At 43.1% G+C, this 20,600-nt stretch overlaps 1 protein-coding gene across 5 annotated transcripts in view; it reads left to right on the forward strand.

Moving 5' to 3' along the window:
- GRHL2 (grainyhead-like transcription factor 2) overlaps window positions 1-19,711 on the forward strand; it is a 69,544-nt gene extending 49,833 nt beyond the window's left edge. For 4 of the 5 annotated variants that reach the window (XM_014965542.1, XM_014965541.1, XM_014965540.1 and 1 more), the window contains 6 exons: window positions 895-926; window positions 2,414-2,508; window positions 7,933-8,018; window positions 14,046-14,110; window positions 15,188-17,508; window positions 17,540-19,711. In XM_014965542.1, the coding sequence (XP_014821028.1) occupies window positions 895-926; window positions 2,414-2,508; window positions 7,933-8,018; window positions 14,046-14,110; window positions 15,188-15,302 (393 nt within the window). In that variant the 3' untranslated portion in view covers window positions 15,303-17,508; window positions 17,540-19,711. Of the gene's footprint in view, window positions 1-894; window positions 927-2,413; window positions 2,509-7,932; window positions 8,019-14,045; window positions 14,111-15,187; window positions 17,509-17,539 lie in introns of those variants that run through there. The other variant, XM_014965544.1, reaches the window with a different exon arrangement.
- The last annotated feature ends 889 nt before the right edge of the window (window positions 19,712-20,600 follow it).

The following is a 20,600-nucleotide window of genomic DNA, read 5'->3' on the forward strand; positions in this document are numbered from 1 at the left end:
CTATCCTGAACTTTTCAATTGTTTAGCCTAGTATTGAATATAAGAACAACTCATTATGACAATAATTTATTATTTATGAATGTTTTATTATGAAAGTGTAGCCACTTTCAGGTCCTGGTCTTAGAATGAGTTACAGACCTCAGAACCAGCAGAAGGCAGGGCTCCAGTGCCTTCTCCCAGTGCTTGCACAGTAACCCAGCAGCTGGAATGCTGGTACACTTGTTGGTGTGGACCCATGGTGCAGGCACGTTGTGAGGAATTTGGCAGAGTGTTCTGTAAAGCCTTTGACAACAATCTGTGATTTTATACTTCCCCTGCTACCATTAGCCACGTTTGCTGCTGTTATAAATTTGGTCCCAGTGACTATGAGCTGTACTGATTTACACAAAACAGCGGTCTGGACTTGAGCTTCTGCCCACAGCCTGTGCAAAAAAGTTCAGCTGTACCATTAGTAATTGTATTTCCATTAGGCCTGTAGTTTAATGTTGGTCTTTAGAGTTTAATTAGATTTTCAGACAGTATTAAATACATACAAAAACTTGTGAGTGTTGTGGCTTAAATCGTATTAAGGGTAATTTAGGTGAGTAGTGATCTGATTTAGAGGATTGTAAAATAATTGGGAAAATGATATAAGCCAGGAGAGAGGGCAATATCTGTCAAAATGCTTTAATATATTTCCACTAGATGATACTCAACAGCAGTTCTTCTAAGCCACACTTTTTCCAGATCACAATTAAAACTAGAGATGTTTGTGTTTTGTAGAAGGAAAATGCTTTTTTAACAAATGAAAACCCTCAAACCTGTTGTTGTCTTTTCTCCCTTTTGAAGTTATTCTGTTAAGCAGGTGTCTGAGTTTTGGGAATAATTGTTGGGTTTTTTTTCCACCTGTTCTAGGTTTACTATAATACAGATGATGAGAGAGAAGGGTAAGACATTTATTGTTTTACAAGCTTTGCAGTTAGCAGTTCAAACTCATAGAAAGCAGGCACAAAATACGAAAACAGATAAAACTGATCCCCTTTCTCCCCCTTCCCACATGTTCTCCCATTGCTAACAATAGGCAAAGAATACGTAGAACTAACTGGTAGAGGGAGGGTGTTTTTGTGCTAACTTTCTTTTCCTTCATGTGAACTGGCTGCTTTTTATATCTATTTTTTATTACATTTCCAAGTAAAACAGGTTAAAGAGCCATAAGGTTCTGCACAGGGCAGGACAATATATTTGATAATAAAGTGCCTTTTATATATATCTACATATGTTCTTAAATAATTGAAAAACCAGAATTTTTTTCATGAAGCACTGAACTTTACTGCATTCCTGAGAGCTGTTTAGCAGCACACACAGGGGTATGCAGCAAATACAGGAACTGCAGAGAGAGATCCCAACCACCAGAAGAGAAAGGCAGAAAGAGAAGGGGAGATCCTGGGAAGCGGGGAGGTTGGAAATGGGAACACCCCCTACCTGGCTTTGGAGGGACTGGAATAATTGCAGAAACTCCCTAAAATAGTTAGAGATGTCATGAAATAAGGATTTTAGTATGTGTGGCTGAAGTCCAGCCAGTATTAACTGTCGTGTGTGCAAGCCCCATATTTTAATAAGTTACTTGAATCCAAAGTGAGCACCCTCAAATTTGAGAGTTTGGAGTAAGACAACTGCACTCACACAAGCCTGCTAAAAGTGGCCTGTGGTAGAGAGAGGCCGGGCACCCACAGCCAGCATTGACTTGAAAACACGAGCCTCTTTTTGTTTCTTTTATGGAACTAGTGTTCTTCCTAACGCTTATGGTGGAATTTAAGAATCAAAGGGCTTTATTGCACCAAGCACATTGGCTTCACTTCTCTCCTGTAAGAGTAAAAGGAGACACCGAGTCCTGCCAAAGCTACACCGAGGGGAGAGTGTGGCCATGGTGCCCTCAGCTTCCCCAGCAGAGCGTGTCCCAGCTTTGGGCTGGATCTGGCCCAGCGTGTTTTTCCTTTTGAACTTGCTGGCTTGTATGGTCTCAGAGTTTAGAAATGTTGTTGGTGTTTCCTAGGCTGTCTCCTTGACCCCGAAGAGGAGATGAATCAATGTGCAAATGTGGGTTCAGCTCCTTCCTTAGCTATTTCTTCCTCCTCACCCCCCTTCCCTCAATATTTAAACAGTTAAGGGCCTTTGGGTTTTCAAAATAGCATGTAATGTTGGAGCGTATTTTCCTGTCACCTGTCCCAGCCAGTCAGCCTGGGCAATTTGAGAGGCTTGGAGAGTTCAGATAAGCATCAAAAGCTAAATCCTTGCAGTTTGTGGTCTGGTGCTACTTGAGTAGCTAGTGAGGGTTTTGCCAAAGTACCAAGTGAGTCATGACTGCTGCTGTTGCCTCCTCTCCTGCTGGGAGCAGAGTTTGACTGCAATATGGTCCCTCTTATGTATCTTCTAGTGGCAGTGTCCTGGTCAAAAGGATGTTCCGGCCTGTGGAGGAGGAGTTTGGTCCATCGCCTTTGAAACAAATGAAAGAAGAAGGCCTGAAAAGAGGTAACAGTCAATTCTTAGCAGTTAAAAATAATGCTGAGGGACTTATGCCCTCAAGCTGGGAAGGGCAGGTGTGGCTCGGGCTAAGTTAGTTGTTTTGATGCTAGTGCAAATGTGGGGTAGGTGGGAGAAGAGATCACTACACTTGCCAGTATACAAGGAGGCATTTTAACAAATGCTAGTAATGGCTTAAAAGCAGAAAAGGAGTAAAAAAAAAAGAAAAAAAAAGACTGTGCTATCTCAAGAAGGGATCAGGACACAAGTGTGTATAAAAAAGCTAGAAAGTTTCTTGGTCCTTTGCCAAGCTACATAGTTCATAAATGTTGCAGTAGCAAATCTGTGGTTGTCTATTTTTAACTTTTGCTCATCTTTTCTGCTCTGGCTGGGATCACAAGCAAATATGCAAGATGCGCTGGGTCAAACACAGAGACCTTACACAGGCAAGCTCCTGCTGACTGCAGGCTTAGATTAGCCTGAATAAAATCTCAGAAATTTCCTACCCAATTAGAAATATATGTCATGCAGAGACATCTTCCAACAGACCTAACTAAGAGGTTTAAGAGTTTGTTTCCCTTAACTCTTCCTGAGTGAATATTATTACAGTCACATTTCATATGCTGTACCAGTCCAACTCTTGCTTTCCAGTCTACTCAGTGAAGCTTGAGTAACATTGAAGCATTGATTTAGGTAGAGTTGTTAAGCTTTGTGCTGAAGGTAAGGATGAGGAGACAGTGGGTTTGTCCACAAAGTCTGCTTTGTGTACAGTCACTTCCAGTGCAGTGCTATAGGTGATAACTTCCTGCAGTGCCACAGTTAGGGAATATTTACCATTCCTTCAGTCTTATGAGTTCTGTCATGTAAGTTTATTGCAGGCTCCAGAGGTTTGATCAACTTCTATACTCAAACTTGCAAATGTTTTGAGGTTCACCCATCCGTTTATGAGACAACAAAGCAACAAGGTACAGACGTGAGCTCAATTGCTCTTAGTTGCACCATTTGTAAGTCTCATTTGAGCTTTATAGAAACAACTTCCTGTGAGCCTACATTTGCAAGGTTTCTCTGTTGATTAGAATTGTGTGCTCAAACTAGGGGAAGCATACACGATTACAGGATAGAGACTGATATCTTTCTGGAATAAATGTGAACATATTGTTCTTTTAATTAAATCTTCAACTGATTATGTGAGGTCAGCACTGATCACAGACTTGCATCTGGTTGACTCAAGGTCTTGACCAAATCCACATTCATCAAGTAGAAGGGGACAGCCACAAGGGCTACATAAAGAACTGTAATTTCCTGCAATTTTACCTGGGTTTCCTAGCTGGAAGCCTGGAGAGTTGTCTGTAAGGGCGTATTGGTTTGCTTTGATTATTCCTGTCCTTTGCTATGGTAAGTAGTTTTAATATTGTCCAGGACTGGCAACCATTTCAAGGGGAGGATTCAAAAGAAAAAGAAGTATGTTGTTCAACTGGTGGCAAAACTATGTTAAATGATTAAATTCAGGAGAGACACGGAACCAGTGAAGCTGGAGGATGCTCTCTACACATCCCCTTCCTGTTCACTGCTTCTTGCAACTTGGACTGTGCTGGTTGGAGGCCAAGCCCCTTCCAGCATGGACTCTGCTCTGGGCAACACGCTGCCCTCAGGAACCCTGCACCTGGGATGGTGCCGATGGGGACAGTTCAGCTGTGTGATAGAAGTGTCTTTGCCACAGGATTCACTGGGTATTAAAATGTTCTGCTGTTTTTCCCAGGCTTAGCTGGACTGGAAGTTCTTTTTTCTCCCAGATTTATTTGGTACAGCAGAACCAATAACTCCTAGAGAGCAAGTGTAGATGGGGCACTGGTGTAATGTTTGAGAGAGAGCAGGTCTGATATGTGGAAATATGCATTAAAAGCAATATAATCCCAAGGTGGCTCATTATCAGAGCAGTGCAGGTAAGTAGAACCCAGTGAGGTTCAAAGCCCAGCTGAAGAACTGAAGTGACAGTGTGTGGCATCACCGCTGCCTGATGGACCTAATTGTAATACTGTCCAGTGGAAGAAAAAGTATTAAGGATCAGCCTTCAAGAGAACAGGTCTGAAGGGGTTTGCAAACCACCGGTAAAACAAGGTTCATATTCTCACACAGGTAGCTGTGTCTGTGAATTATTCTTTCATCTCCTTGACCTCTAAGGGAGTTACAAGTGTCCAACATAGAAATGTAAAGTATATTAATCTGTACCAAGTGTGCAGTGCAGCTAGTTACTTGGCTAGACTTGTGGCCTTTTCCTGTTTTGAGTTCTCAAGAATTTTCAAATCACTTTCCCTTTCAGAGTTCATAGGGAGTTTCCCATTAATTATAAATCCAGCAGCTCTGTCACAGATCAGGGAGATTTCCAGTCCTCTAGTCCTCGGCTTGAAGAAAGTAATCTTTTTGTCTAGCTTTTTTCTCTCAGGAAAGTTGTGTTAAACAGCTCTGAAACATTTTGGATTCATAACAATCAGGGGTTTGTGAAACATCCCTGTGGAGACAGCATTCCCTCTGTCACCTAGGGAGTTTGTACCTGGGCAATTAGTGAAAACTCCAAATGTGGGAAAGGAAAGCCAGGTCACAGCTACCAGTCCTACTTTCCTTGACTAAAATGTGCCACATCTCCATCCAGGGACCGCGTTACAAAGACTCAAAGACTGTAGTTGTCTACTGCAGTTGACACCTCATGGGGTGTGAGTTGAAGCATTGGTAATGCCTGGGCTCAGATCTTCCTAGTAGCCCAAGTCCTACTGTCCTGTTGTGTCCATAGTTCCATTTTTGCCATGTCCCTGTTGCTTGTCTTCTGTCTTGGCAGATTTGGCAATGGAGAACCAAGCTGTTAAGAATTTTAAAAGAGATATATAACATTGTTCTTCTGCACTCACACTTAAATCCTCAGTTCAGTGGCCTGGTGTCCAAAAATCTCCCAAGTGCAACAACCTCCCTTGCCTTCAGCAATGGCTGGTTGCCACTCCACAATTTTGTGAATCAGGACTATTTCTTAAGTAACTAAAGGTACATTTATCACTCTCATCTTTTGCAATTCTTTTTAACATCTAGAGAGCGTTAGGAATTACAGTGGGTTTCAATGCTCAGTTGAGAACTGGGGCCAGGTGGTATAGAGGTCAGACAAATTTGAATTTATCTTTCAGTCAAAAATAGTTCATTGCTTGATACAAGATTTACTCCCTCCCCGTGGAAAATAATATTGCAGCCTGTACTATTAAAGTGACCCCATCTAGATGCCACAAATGTGGTGACAGTAGGTTCAGGGGGCGTAATGGGGAGTTGTGTCACCACATCACAGTCATGGTGTGGCATTCCCTGGCCGAGCTGCTGAGCCCAATGGAGCCTTTTCAGCCCCATTCCCTCCACCCTGGCTGTGCCTCCTGCTGCAGACCAGCCGCCTTCTCCAGGCCAGCACCAAGGGCTGGGGGGCTGCGTTGTAGACTGAAGCAGGGACCCGATCTGTCTGAAGAACAACTCAGAAAAATGAGTTGGTTTTTTTCACTCACATCTGCTGTTTGAGAGAGTTCATCATCCAGGAAAACTCATTGAGATGGGCCGGAGTCATAGAATCATAGAATGGTTTGGGTTGGAAGGGACCTCAAAGATCATCTCATTCCAACCCCCCTGCCCTGGGCAGGGACACCTCCCACTAGACCGGGTTGCTCAAGGCCACATCCAGCCTGGCCTTGAACACCTCCAGGGATGGGGCACCCACAGCTTCCCTGGGCAACCTGTTCCAGTGTCTCACCACCCTCATAGTAAAAAATTTCTTCCTGAGATCTAATCTGAATCTTTTTTCTTCCAATTTAAAACCATTTCCCCTTGTCCTATCATTACCCTTCCTGGCAAAGAGTCCTTCTCCAGGACTCAGTCACAGAGCATAAGGGCAGGGGTGAGACAGGGGCTCCTTAAGGCATCGCTGTTACCAGAAGTCAGTTATGGAAAAGTGCCCTGGTGAATCCAAGCCAGGATTTCCACACCTGTTGGGGGAAAGAAAAAAGCAACAACCCCCCATATGTTTACTAATGTGGGCTCTCTGTGTGTATAATAGTGATGTAAGTTCCCTGTTATCCTTGTAATGGATCCTTCGTTCAGCATAACGTTGCCTGACGTGCCAAGCACAACAGAGAGATTTAAAGCTCAGCACTTGGATTGTCTAACGTCCCCGGTGTTAACCTCGGACCGAGTGATTTTTTTCTCCTTTCAGATACATTTGTAATTATTAAGGCTGGCAGAGGTCCAGGTGTTTGAAGAGCCAGGAGTTACAGGACAGCCCTCTAGTCACAAGAAAAGAATTAATGAATTAATAAAAGCGTTAGTACAGGTAAAATTAGCACTTTGAGTGAGTGCTTCCTCATGCAAGTAAACATATCAGACCCAATAAAATGTAACTACCGATGTGGATGGGTTTTGTTCTGTTATTTTCTGACAGTTATTTAGGTTGTGACTGAAAGTTATCTCAGCTTCTAAGTCCTTTAAAAGGAGACTCTCATGCAGGTTCTAAAGAATTACCAAAATGTGGGTGAAAAGGATGTGGTTCTGCGTGCTTGTGGTAGCAGTTTCGCAGCTCATACTACTGAATTAAAGATGCAAAAAACCTTCATTGTCCTGCACATCTGGTCTGTAGACCAAGACAGAAGACTGATCTGCCCATGGTTTAAATCTTCTTTCAAGCATTTCAAAACCTGGGCAAAGAAGCTACAATTCTCCACAAATGGGCCTGGGGCGAATAACAAAAATTGGCTGACCTTGGTTGTTATAGCAATAGGTATGAGCCTCTTTGCATACCATTCCTTGGTATTAATTATAAACACAGGTCTTATCACTCAGAGAATGAACAGTTTTCTGCACAACATGCTGTTAATTTCAGCAAGTGAGAAGAGGCTTAGTTAAGCAGTAAAATTACATTTGCAGTCATTCACGTGGTGAAGTCAGAATGGTTCCTTTCCATTGATATTGGATCTCAAAGACTCAGCTAAAAGCCAGACTTGCCTTTTCTGAATCTCCTTTTCCATCCTTTTGGATGAAGCCTGGAGAGGTGCAAGCCAAGACATGGGTTTAGAAAGACCTAGCTTGTGTGTTTTGTCCTATGACCCAGGGACGGGGCCTCAGTGGTTTTTAGCTTCTCTTATTTCAGTAGAGGAGGTTTAGATTCTTGAAGATATGGATTCTTCACATTAAATTAAGATTGCTGGATTTTCTTTGTGAGTTTTCAAAGCAACTGTGACGTGTCTTCTATGTTTAGAACACTGATGATGTAAGAGTACATTTTTTTAAAAATGGGAACCATCTTCAGCACTTCATTTTATCTGCCACAGATTAATATTTCTTTTTCTACTCAGTGTGGGGTGTTTTGTCTGTTCAATTGACTGAACCTGCTCCAAGTTTGACTTTTTTCTGTTTCAGTGCTTTTGTATGTGAGGAAGGAGACAGATGAGGTGTTTGATGCTTTGATGCTGAAATCACCCACAGTAAAGGGGCTAATGGAAGCGGTAAGTATCCCATGTCCTCACATTGTTTGTCTTTCTTGGCAAGAAAGTCTTAAGGCTTTCAGTATATTATTGAGAAAAAACATAAGATAAAGGGGAAGTTATTCTCAAATACATTTAAAGCATTTCATGAAGGATTTCTGGAGCATGCCTCTGAAATGCTGGCATGTTCCGAATTCAGTGCTGTCAGCAGGTTGCTGGGATTAAATAGTGTTGCAGAGCTGATTTCTCAGAGACCTGAGCCTTGAGGACCGGCAGTGATTAACCAGAGTCAGGGAAGCAGAGAGGTGCAGGCTCCATTTCCTGAAATACTTCTTTCTGACCTGGTGATTCAGAGCCTGTTGAATCTTCTCCTGTAATGTCCATCGGTGTGTTCACAGCCGCCTTTTAAAGACGAGGCCCAAGGATGCACTGTTTCCCTGTGAATTTCATATGGCTTTTGTGCAATTGCTCTGCCAGAGTGTAAAAGGCAGTTGCTGAGCCAATGCAGACTACCCAGTCACATCTCCTGTCTCAAATTTCTTCTCTAGCCCTCACTCCCAGAGTGACCTACCTACCAGCATGCCTCTTGCTGCTGCTGTGACTTGAGTTTTTGCTTGTTACCCGTTAGCCGTGATCATGAGTGTCTATTGCCACATTTTGTCCTGTTTATATGAGCTGATGGCTAGTAGGTGTGAAATTTGAGAAGGGAAGAGTTAAAAAAGCAACTGTGTGTCTCACTTCTTTGGTGAGGGAACCGATGTGAGACCGACATGTGGGACATTGAGTTGATTTCCAGCCTTGGTTACATGTAGGAGAGAAGATGGGAAGGGATGAAAGTGTCCCTAGAGAGCTCAGCTGAGTGCTAAAGGGTGTATATTCATACTCTCATAAAACTGTCACAGTGTCTTATTGCATGTACCGGACACATCAAATGCAGTAAAGATTGAATTATTTGGTCAATATTTGGCCAGTAGCAGAAGGCAAAAAGATGAGTGGGTTAGTGAAGTTGTTTAAAGCACCTTTTCAGAGCGGGGTGTCTCCAGGGAGAGTCAGCTGCATTCTCAGGATGTCCTAACTGTGCCTTTGCAGATACTGTTTGTTAGCCATGAGTGCAGCTCAGTCCTTAGGCAGAACCCACACGTATAATAAAAGCCAGGCTTCCCTCGAAGAGGCTGCAGTCTGATTCATGATAAGCTGTAACACGATTTCATCTTGTCTTTGTATGGAAGTTAAAACTATGTTATAATCCTTCTATAACCCTTCAAGCTAACATGAATATTTTACCTCCAGTAGCCTGTGCCTCTCCATGCCTGTTCTCCAGCCACTGTGTAACATAAAAACAAAGCTGGTGCAGAAGCAGGAAAGGTCTCTGCATACCTCTGTCAGCACAGCTGCTGACTCACTGGCATGTTTTCGGCACCAGAGAAATCTGATCTGTTGTAAAACGTCCTGGTTCACTGGAAGGAACATATTCAGAAAATTTTCATTCTCTTTAGTAGGATATTGTGGATAAATCATTGCCAAAAAGCTGTCAAACTGCATATTCTGAAATACTCTCTGTACAGTCATTTCAGCAAATAATTTAATTTTGTAATTGTGCAAGTCCTAAATGCTCAATTCTAGACTCAGTACTAAGAACTTAGAAACGGAGGCTCTAAATATTATGGAGCCTTGGATCTGAAAGACAGCACCAATGATCCTGACTCATATCTTCCTTCTCTGTTTATGGATTTTACTTTTTTTGTTGTTGTTGTTACTCACTATTCCTTGTCTATGGCTTTCTCCTAATTTTCCATGATTAATGATACTGTTTTTTCAAATACTGTGTTTACTTTATTCTCTTATATACCTCCATTCCGAATGAACGATTAGATTCCATCTCAGATTTCTTTCTTCTGGCAAATATCTAGAGGTCTCAGGTTTCAGAGAATACAGTACATCTCAGAAAGCATGCAGATGTTTGTTTTTTAAGATGATTGCATCCTACACTAGTCAGTCTTGGTAAACAGAAAATGGTGAAGCTGTTGCCTATTGCAAAACATCACGTATATGTGGTGGTGACTGACCAGCTCTCAACCCTGCTCAGCCTGATCCAGGGTCAGGTTAACTCTGTGGATCTCAGAACATACCCAATCTTACATTGTGCAGAATCACATATTTATTCAAATTACAGAAGGCGATCTAAATTGGGAAATTCAAACATTTCCCAAAGTCTTTCTAAAATTAAAAGCTAACAGCTGAGCTCAATAGACTTTGCTTAGATACCTGTCTGTGTATGTGTCCTTCCAACCAATGTAGGGCAGCAGACTGGGCCATTCCATAGGAATGAGTTGGCAAAAATATTTTCCTACATGCCTCAATCAGCCCAGATGTTGCTCTCTCTGTCTTGCCGTGCCAGGGGACTGCAGCCCAGAGGGACACCTGTGCTTTTATTTCAGTGCTGCTCTGGAGCTCTTTCCCACTGCTTCATGCATCCTAAGGGAAGGAAAGAATGCTCTGCTCGGAAGATTGAAAAATGAACAATGGAGATGATGAAAGAAAATATTCATCCAAATACAGTTATCTTTTTAAAATTTATTATAGACTCTTTGGGGTCCGGTGAGAATTCCTGGTGTTTTCTATGGAAGCTGGCAGCAGTGGAGTTCCCCCTGAGCTGGCAACAAACGTGTTTCAGTAGAGGGTGTTAAGTGAGATGCCCTAGCAGATGCTAGCTCTCTGCTTTCTCAGATTCTGCAGCAGGACTTAGCACATTTGCACTGGAGACTCGTTTTCGGAGCCCCTGAGGGGGAGGCTCTTCCATACTCCCACTTCGAGCCTTGCTTCCGCGGCTCTCTGTTTGGTATAATTGGTTGAATCCTTAGGGGTTCCTGAGAAATGTGCTTATTCAGTCAGCTGTCAGTCTTTTGCAAAGCTCACTAATCCCTGCCTGTTATATAAATCCCACACCTGTCGCAGGCAGTGTGACAGGACAGGCTTTCTCAGCCCTACCTCTCCTAGTTTATGTAGGAAATGGTGTCCCAGAGTCCCAAACCACTTTGAGCAACATTTGGAATGCGTGAGTGTTAGGTATCCCAAATATCCTAGAGAAGTTTTATGCTGGAATGTGCAGAATGCTGTATATTAGCTGCTGTTAAACCCCCTTGGCACGGAATTATTTCCCCCTGCTTGTGCATTTGCATGGACTCAGTGAAAAGTGTTTTCAAGTACTGATCTTTACAATATCACCAGGCTTCAGAGTTAACAACCCAGAGAGTTTTTTCCTCATGTTCGCACAGTTGTGACATTTTCTGCAGTTTCACGTTGCAGTTTTTTTTCCATGATGCCTGTTACGAAGGATTTTTTCAACAATCTGATGAAATGGAGCCATTTTTGTTATTGCTTTACATGAAAGCTTAAAGGGTAAATTTAAGGGTACAACAAAGCCACGGATAAAAAAGTTCAGTATCAGATTGCTTATCTGATGTCATTCTATTCATTATAAGCAAAGCTAGAGGGTAAGAAAGAATAAGGAGAACATGAAAGTTTCTCTGATAACTTCTCCAAGACAGTAAGGATTTGCCCTCACAGTGTGGCACCTGGGTACCCCAGAGGAGTCTCAGGTCAGGCAGGATGAGGCATCAAAGGAAGGGAGACTTGGAAAGATGGTGGTAGAGCATGAGTGAGGGATGAAGTGTAGGTACCTACACAAGTGCTTCTGGCCAGAGGTAGGTGATTCCTTCTCCTGGCAATCCTGCCCAAGGATCCTCCCTTGGATTTATGTGCGTAGGTTAGGTCTGGTGTTCACAAAAGTTAGGTGGGGCAGCCTGTCCCAGTCTGTGCTGGAGAGCAGCTGAAATAGGTTAGGACATCCCACACAGGGACATGGCAAACCCTGTGTCCGAATCACCCTTGTTCTGCCCTGTTTGGGGCAAAGTCTTGGACTTTCTCCAGATAAGCTGAGTATGTTATGGTGGAACTTCCTTGTAGGATGCATTTCCACCCTGTGCGTGTGGTGACGTAGCTTTTCTGTAGGCTACACAGAGCCTTTTGAATAGGCTACGTAGAGCTCAGAGTGAAAAAGATTGGTTTTATAGTCCCATAGTGAGGATGTTGGTGTGAAATGTGACAAGTGGGGTGAAGCCTCTCTTCTCATAAATGTACAAAGTGGACCTCTCCCCACAGCAGGGAGAGTGTGACCCTACAGCCCGTGAGCTTGCACAGCCTTGCTGCTGAATTAGCCCTCTCCCAAAGAACCAGGGCTTCCATCAGTATCTCCAGCACATTATCCAAAAGGGCAGTGAAACATGCTGGTGCAAGTAAAACTGAAGTAGCAAATAAACCCCACAATTTAATTTGTACTTTTTTCTCTGCTAGGTGTGAAACGAGGGCTTAGTGTACCTTACCAGTTACTCCTTATTTACACCCTCCCCTTTCTGTTAGCCACAGATGTGCGCTGTCAACAGAGGAAACTGCAGTGTAAAAGAAGTTTTATTGGTTCTTCAGAATCTTGGAGTTACACTAGACTTTTTAAGTACAAAATTGTATCTTAGGCAAGATGACAATCATACAAGTAGAGGTGGTGTAGGCAAGTAAAGGCTAGTAATTCTCTGTCTCAGAGAATCCTGGCTCTCCGGCTGGGAGCTGTGCTTGGGGCTCAGCCTATGGCTGTTTGAATCTGTCCTTGGTGAGGAGTTCATCCATTCCTTTCCTTCAGTTTTCCATTTCATGATAATTGCTTTAGTTTGCTTCCCTAAAATATCACTTTTTCTCAACGGGACTCTGAATGCAAATGCAAAGAAAAGATTTTACAGTGACTGATGTTTGGCAGTCTTTAAATGGATTTTTAATTGTGCATTTCAGTTCTCTGATGCAGAAGATAAATAGTCAGCTATTTAGCTGCAACTTCATTTCACCTGGGAAAGGCAGGAAACTTACTTTGGTTGGCAGTAGAGTACCACAGAACATTAATCACTGACAAAAAATCATTTTTCCATAATTATTTTGTCTTTTGGGACAATCCTCTTCTAAAGTATGAGCTGTGAGACTTGTTCCCTCAAAGAAGGGTCATAACTTGGAAAGTAAACCTGGATCAGACAGGGGGCTCAGGGACACCCTCTCCCCAGACACATCACTGACTCACTGCACAATGGACATCCAAAAAAGTTACTAATACCCTGCTGCAAAGCAATGCCAAAGCATCCCAGTGAAGTGCTCATTAGTGTTGGTAATTTGTCAGCTTAAGTAGTAATTCCTTCAAAACTTTTCCTATATTTTGTGCTTTATCATTTGAGCAGCTGGCAAGTGGTTTATTCTAGAGGTCTTATGCTTTGTTAACACACTTCTCTGCGGCATCTCGTTATCTGTACACTCAGATGATGTTTTGTGAGCCCGATAGCATTCTCATTTTGCCACCCTAGTAACTAGACTGAGTCACTTCCCCAACAATACAGAAGCTTCCGAATCCTGTGTGTAGCATGTTTGTAGCCCTCCCACAAAAAATGGTTCCTTGAAGATGCTTTTCAGACAAAAGACCCATGGGGGGTCCCATTAGCTTACAAACCTTGAAATGCCATCCAGAAAGAGAAATGTGCACATTGTTCTTTGTTGATCCATCAATCTGTCAGGTCCTATTGTGTTGCTGCTCATCTGCCTTCTGCCTGGTGGAAGAAGCCGTTACCCAGAAAATCAGAATAAGAAATGGCAGGAAGGTGGCCGATTAGATTGAAATTCCCTGGCAAAATCTGAAGCTGGGAAGAGTGTTGGCTTCTCGAGCAGAGAAGGAGTAGGAGATGCTGAGGCAGTTTTGATGACTCACACCCTATGAAAACTATAGTCTCCAAGTTTCTGGGTGGAAATGATTGTAGTTTTTTTGATCAAGACGTTTAGGATTATTCCTCCCTAAATCATCCTTAAATGAAGATATGGAATGGTTGTGAGTGACTTTTCTGTATAGCTACCCTGTCAAAGTTTGCAGAGATAGTGTTTTAATGCTTTAGGTAAAGTAAGACATGATAATTTCCTGTTTCTCACTAGTGTTTAATGATGTTTCTTTTATTTTTATGACTTCAGATCTCTGAGAAATATGGGCTGCCAGTTGAAAAGATTGCAAAGCTTTATAAGAAGAGCAAAAAGGGGTAAGTAAGTAACTAACTAGGGGCTATTGCAGACAACAAGGGGTGGCAGAGGAGGAAACTGAATCTTCAGTCTGTGTCTGACCGCTGTTTGTTGGCTTACTGTGAAGAAACATAGTCTGTGTTTGGAAAATGTATTTGGATAAAGTCTGTAAATAACATGGTGGAGCACTAGCATGGGAGAGGTGCAGTCTTTGCTGTGAATGCCGTGTGGAGTTTCCCTGCACTGTCCAAACCTGAAAAGCAGGCAGGCACGTTTGCTGCAGGGGTTTCAGCTGAGTAAATTTAGAGCATCACAGCTGTGATTTTAGAATAGCTAGGCTACTATGCCTTGCCATAAATCTAAATCTCACCACTTTAACTTTTTTTTTTTTTACTTCTAAATAACGATATCACAGTGATATAATTTTAAATCAATCATTTATTTTCAGCTGTAACTCTAGCTTAGGGCATTGATTTGTCTGGGGATTTCTTTAGCTTTTGAGAAGACAGGTGAAACATCTCATGTTTTGCTTCTTTCTAACACTGTTGCCAAGTGATAAGTTTGTCGGAAGAAACCCTTTATGGTAAAGAGTAAGGAAAAGACTCACATACACTTCTAATAGTTGTTGATATTTTCACATCTGAGCTGAGTTCCAGGCATGTGAGCTGTGTGCAGAGCACAAATTTCACTGTTTCCCTGTGTTAGTGACTCACACCAAAGGTCCAGCAGCTCATATGGCATGGCTGACTATTACCACAGACGTGTTCCTGGGGGGAGCCAGCACCAGGAGTGGGAAACACCAGCTAGCTAGGTCTGCTGGGGGGCTGGAATGCAGCTCACCTTGTAGGCAGCTAAAGTGGGTTGACATCCCAGCACTGGCACCCCTCTTACTGCTTGGGCGAGGAGCAGCCTCTAATCCAATGCCTATGTGGACTATGGGGCAGATCTTGATGGTGATTCCTACTATTGTCCCTATACTGGCATGTGCTGGAGTCTGGTTTTGCGCTGCAGTGAAGCAAGCACGTGCAGTGGAGTGCATGGCTTTCCCTTTCGGTGTTCTGGCACATAAAAATACTGATTTCTGCCTTTGTCACCAGTATCTTGGTAAACATGGATGACAACATTATTGAGCACTACTCCAATGAGGACACGTTCATCCTGCACATGGAGAGCATGGTCGAAGGCTTCAAGATCACACTGACAGAGATCTAGCCTCAGGCAGAGCCTTTTTGTAAGGAACCACAGCATTTCATCCTTCTTGGAAAGCAGAAGATTCCCCAGGAACTTGACAGACATTGATCAGAGAAACTGTTACAAGACTGCTTCGAAAATACTGTCCATTCTGCACGTGTGCACCCACTGCATATAGACTTGGGTTTGTCAAGCACAAGGCCACTCATATTAACCTGGTCCCTTATTTATTGTTCCCCACTCTCTAGCGTACAAGCAGTTATCAGCCCCCAGATTTGTAACCAGATGACCCACTGCAAATGTGAAATGCAGCATTTTAATCCGTGCTTTAGTGTGGATAAGCTCATTCTAAAACATTTTAAGGAATCACGCTGGTCTAGTTTCAGAAATCTGGTGGAAATCACTTTACCAGTAGTTCTCTCTGTCATTGCTAAAAAACTGGTGCAGTGCTAAAGATGGGGAAAGTGGCTGAGAGTTCACTTGCTCAGACTGATCTATGGATATCTCTCTATAGTGTATAGTTTTGCCAAATACCTCTGGTAGTTCTCAGCACGTAGCAATGAGGACTTGTAAGTAAGGCATTCAGCTACAAATGTCACTTGTAAGTAAATGGTAAAGAAACCATTTTAACCTTGTATATAATGTTTATAATATGCAATAATATATTTTAACTACTGTATGTGGGCATGTTTACTGCCACTATGTTTTTATATGTACTGGGTTTAGGGTTTAACAGAATCTTTCCTAGAGGATTAGATTGCTGCAATCTGTTAAGGAGTGTGTGCTGAGAAGCTGATAACTGCGTCTGCACATCATATGCTCCACCCTTGCCCACCCAGTTTTATACTGAAATACTGGAGCAAACTGTGCTACAGGGCCTGGAGTGCTCTGGCACGATGGGACCCACCTTAGGTGCCCAAGTCCCAGCTGCAGATACCTGAGTGTCCCATCCAGTTGTCACCAAATCCATAAGGCACCATGTGTCTGCTGCCTGGTGTGCCTAGAGGTACAGAAGGTGCTTATGCCTGTTCTGTCAATGAAGTGGAGGTGGCCTTTTTTTTCTCAAAGTGGCCTTTTCTCAAGCCTGTGGAGGGAAAGGTGCTTTCTGCAGCAGCCCACTCATTCCTCTAGACTGCAAGAAACAGGATTTCAAGCCCTTCTTCTTATGGGTACTTGCTCTTGTATCTCCATCAAATGATCGTGTTTTGATTCCTAGGACAGCTGGCTGAGGTATAAACCTGGGCTTGATGTAAATATTTTATTGAAACTGGAACAATTTTACCAGTGGAGACTGAGTATCCCACCACTGAGGTGTGGAGATCGGTCTCCTTCACGAGGGCTGGTTCTGAACCGAAGTTGAACTCCAAGGTTATCCCATCAAATTCCACCCGTCTCATGCATTCTGTGAAGAGAGAAAGTTGCAGGCTAAAACCATACCAGGAAAGGGGTTCAAGGCCTGAATGTCCTTAGTGCATCCAAACCCAGCACCTCCCTTGCCCCTTTCTAGCTCATCTGGTGGTCGTAGAGAGCTCCTCACTCAGCGTACCATCCTCGGAGTTCCAGCTGCAAGCATTTCGTTCTCCATGCACTCTATGTGGATCTCATGTGACAGACAGAAATGTGGGTCCTTTCCTACATGAAGCCTTTAGAGTTTCTTTGCTTATTTTTTTTTTCTTCTGAAATCTTTTTTTCACTTAGTCACAGAATCTGTTTTTATTATTAAGTGGTTAATGGCATAAAGAAACACTGCCTAGTTTAACATGGCTCTTTTTTGAGCTGTGTGGAGCTATTTATACAGAAAGCAAAGTAGCTGGGATAGCTGGCTAGTCTGATTTGGTCATGGTTTTGCATTAATTGTCCTGCAAGCTCTTGCAGACTTTCTTAACTTCGTTAGCAATAGCATTCCATTAAAACCTGTACTTCAGATAGAAGTGTTAGGTACCTGCCAAAGTTTCTATGGGACCAGAAACTATAAAAGGTTCAGGCCGTTAGCATCAGGGCTAGTATACCCAGAATCCAGATATGTCTGCAAAGTGTCTGTTCTGTCTTCCTCCCTCCCTTCCTCGTTCTCTTTTCCTTTGTCAGGTGCTTTTTCTCCTTCTGATGCAGAATTTTGTGCTAATTCCATTATTTTTTTATAAATATGTACTCCACCAAAGACGTGCTCGCTACCCTGCTCAAGAGAAGACACCCTGGGAATACAGAGGATTTCTGGTTGGTTTGGTTTGTTTCTGCTTGGCTCAGGCTCAGATAAAAAGTCTCTGCTGACTTAGCCCAGATGTTTTTTTCCTAAAGAAGAAAAGAGGAGAGTTTTGGCAGGTGGCTTTAGGAACTAAGACCAGCACAGAGGGCTGGTGAGCAGTGGTGTTAGTTCTTTTATTTCTCTGTTGTTTGCTGGCGTTTGGGATCCTGAGGATATCAGGTGGGATCTCTGGCTCATGGTGTCTGGGCAGAAGCTGGAGGTGAAGCACAAGAGGAAATGTGCACAGGAGCTGAGCCCTGGCTCTGCCCCCAGCAAACCTGCCATCCCAGCTCTCTTCCTCACAGGGGATGCCTGTGGTGCCTGGGGCTGGCCCGGGTTGGGATGTGCTGCAGTAAGGGAGGACAGCAAGAATTCGGGGGTCACAGAGAAGGACAGGGCTGTCCTGGTGGCACCAGCACTCAGATTAATGGGACATTCCTGTTTCACACACGGGTGGATCTGTTGGAAGCTGCAGCATCCTGCACCGAGGAGCAGTGTGGGGTCAGTGAGAAGTGCAATGTTCCAGGAAATACTGGGGCTTAAGAAACTATCTTTCCATTGCCATTTTAGGAGCTTTTGGTCAGGGAAGGAAAGTTGCTTCTAAGGTTAACTGAGAGCTTTTCTAAATATGTCTTAAAGTGTGCAAATTCCTGATACACAAGAGCTGATGCTTCTGCCTTTAGTTCCTTCTTACAGTCTCAATGAAGGTAGCAGGGTTGAGGAAGACGAGTAGGATTTACCCTCATCATAAGATTATTTTAAAACAACAACTAGAGCTAGTTACGGATGATTGCGCTTAACTTTATCTACCAGGGTTTGAGGGCTTTGTTTCTCTGCTCCAGATGCATCACAAGTACCTAAGACATTACCAGTCTTCAGTTGTAGGTACAGCATCAGCTGCTGGAGGAGCAGTGAACCTTGGATGCTGGTCGTGGCAAGGTAGGAGTTCTCAGGCTTCACCTCGCTGGTCAAAAACAGGCTATCCAAGTGATGGGGAAGGGCCAGTAGGAGTCATGCAAACTTGTGAAGTGGGGACCTGCCTCACGCCCTGCTTGATTCAAAGGTCTTTAGGAGTACAAAGTGCTCCCATGTGTATTGTTTAAAATATACATGTTGCTTTTGTTTAATGACAAATATTAATTAGTGCTGGATCTTCCAAATATTATGAGTTAAATGGAAGTAGGATTTGGCTACTGTTCAGCAAGGGGCAGGAATATCTGCCTTGCCTCCTTTTGTCTCTCTGTGGCACTGCTGTGGTTGTTTATTTAAAGGAACAAAACTCTCATTTCCTTTCCTTCTTCAAGACAGCAGTCTTGGATCGTCACTGGTGCAGCCTGAAGGGTGCCTTGCTGCTCAGCTCATTTTCCCTGTGAAGAATTAGAGCAGTGCAGTGTCTGTAGATGTTGTGTTTCAAAAGAGTCTGACAGAGATGTGCAAGAGGAGAATAGTCTTTTAAGCTCTAATTTTCATTCCCGCTGCGTATTTGGCACTGTGTCCGTCCATTTGATGTTTTATTATGAAAGCCCCAAATCTCAAATTTTAGTTTCTTTCTACACAGTCAGGTGCTGATATCCCCAAAATAAAGTGCATCCTTGCAGTAAAGCTTTGTTGATGTAGGGTGATATCCCCATCAAGACATTTTGGAGGATTTTTACCACTAAATGTAAACTACAAAGAAAAGAACTTTTTTTTTTTCACTTGTGTCCTCTCTTATGAAGTTTTTGGGAGTTCAGAGATCAAGTGTCTTTCTTGTATATTTTCCCCTTTCAGCCTATGGATTGTTTAAATGTTGTAAAATAATTCAAACAGTTAGTAAAAAAGAAACTCTCTAGCTGTCAGAGATGCTGTACATTGATTGATATGGAACTGGAAAGGAGTATCTTATGCCTTTTAAAATGTAAAGCTTATGAAATGAAACATTATGAAATGTTTATTTGCTCTTCCATTCCCTATGAATTGAGACAAGATACAAACACAAATGTTTGTGCCAAAGTTTGTGACGAGCCCTCTTTCTGACAAACAAGGAAACTTTATGTATAAATAGTGTGCTTTTATATTAAGAAAATAGCTCATGTAACTTAATAGTGTTGCAACTGGGAGAGGGGTTTGATAAACTGTAAATACAGTTATTTTATTTTTTGTACATTTTTAAGAAGGAAAAAAATAAATATTCCTATGTATGAGATAATATGTCTGTTGCTGCAATGTGTATGACTGCATACTGGGGTTGAGTTCCCACGTCTGAGCCCAGAAAACTCTTCAAAAAGCAGAAAATAGAAGTTCATTCTACCGAGAAAAAAAGAACAGAGACTGAAAAAAATAATCACCAAAGCATGGGCTCAAAGATTGGGCTGAATTAGTCAGAGCATTGCCAGCTGGCTGAGGGAGGTGGTCTTTATTCAGTGCTGGTGAGGCCACACCTGGAGTTCTGTGTCCAGTTCTGGGCTCCCCAGTATAAGAGAGACATGGACCTAGAGCAGAGAGTCCAACAAAGGGCCACTAGCCTGATGAAGGGATGGGAGCCCCTCTCCTGTGGGGCCAGGCTGAGAGATGTGGGACTGTTCAGCCTGGAGAAGGCTCTAGAGACATTATCAGTGTGTACAAATACCTGAAGGGAGGGTGCAAAGAGGATGGAGCCAGGCTCTTCTCAGTGGTGCCCACCAGAGGCAATGGGCACAAACCGAAACACGAGGGATTCTCTCTGAACATCAGGAAACACTTTTTACTGTGAGGGTGACCGAGCATTGGCACAGGTTTCCCAGAGAGGCTGTGGAGTCTCCATGCTTGGAGATACTTACAAGCTGCCTGGATATGGTCCTAGGCAGCCAGTTGTAAGTGGCTCTGCTTGCGTTGGACCAGATGACCTCCAGAGGTCCCTTCCAACCTCAACAATTCTGTGATTCTGTGACACGTTGGAGTGTCCAGGGAACCTGGCTCGAAGCGGTGGCACTATCATCTGTGTGAGTTGAGTGCTGCTGGGATGAGATCCTGACCCACATCTGCTCCTGCTGTGCCCTGTGTGCCCAAAGCACTGACACATTCTTGGCCGTGCATCTTGAGGTAAAACATTTTCATCC

Source organism: Calidris pugnax, unplaced genomic scaffold (genome assembly GCF_001431845.1).
Source record: "Calidris pugnax isolate Ruff unplaced genomic scaffold, ASM143184v1 scaffold41, whole genome shotgun sequence".
NCBI classification, from domain to species: Eukaryota; Metazoa; Chordata; class Aves; order Charadriiformes; family Scolopacidae; genus Calidris; species Calidris pugnax.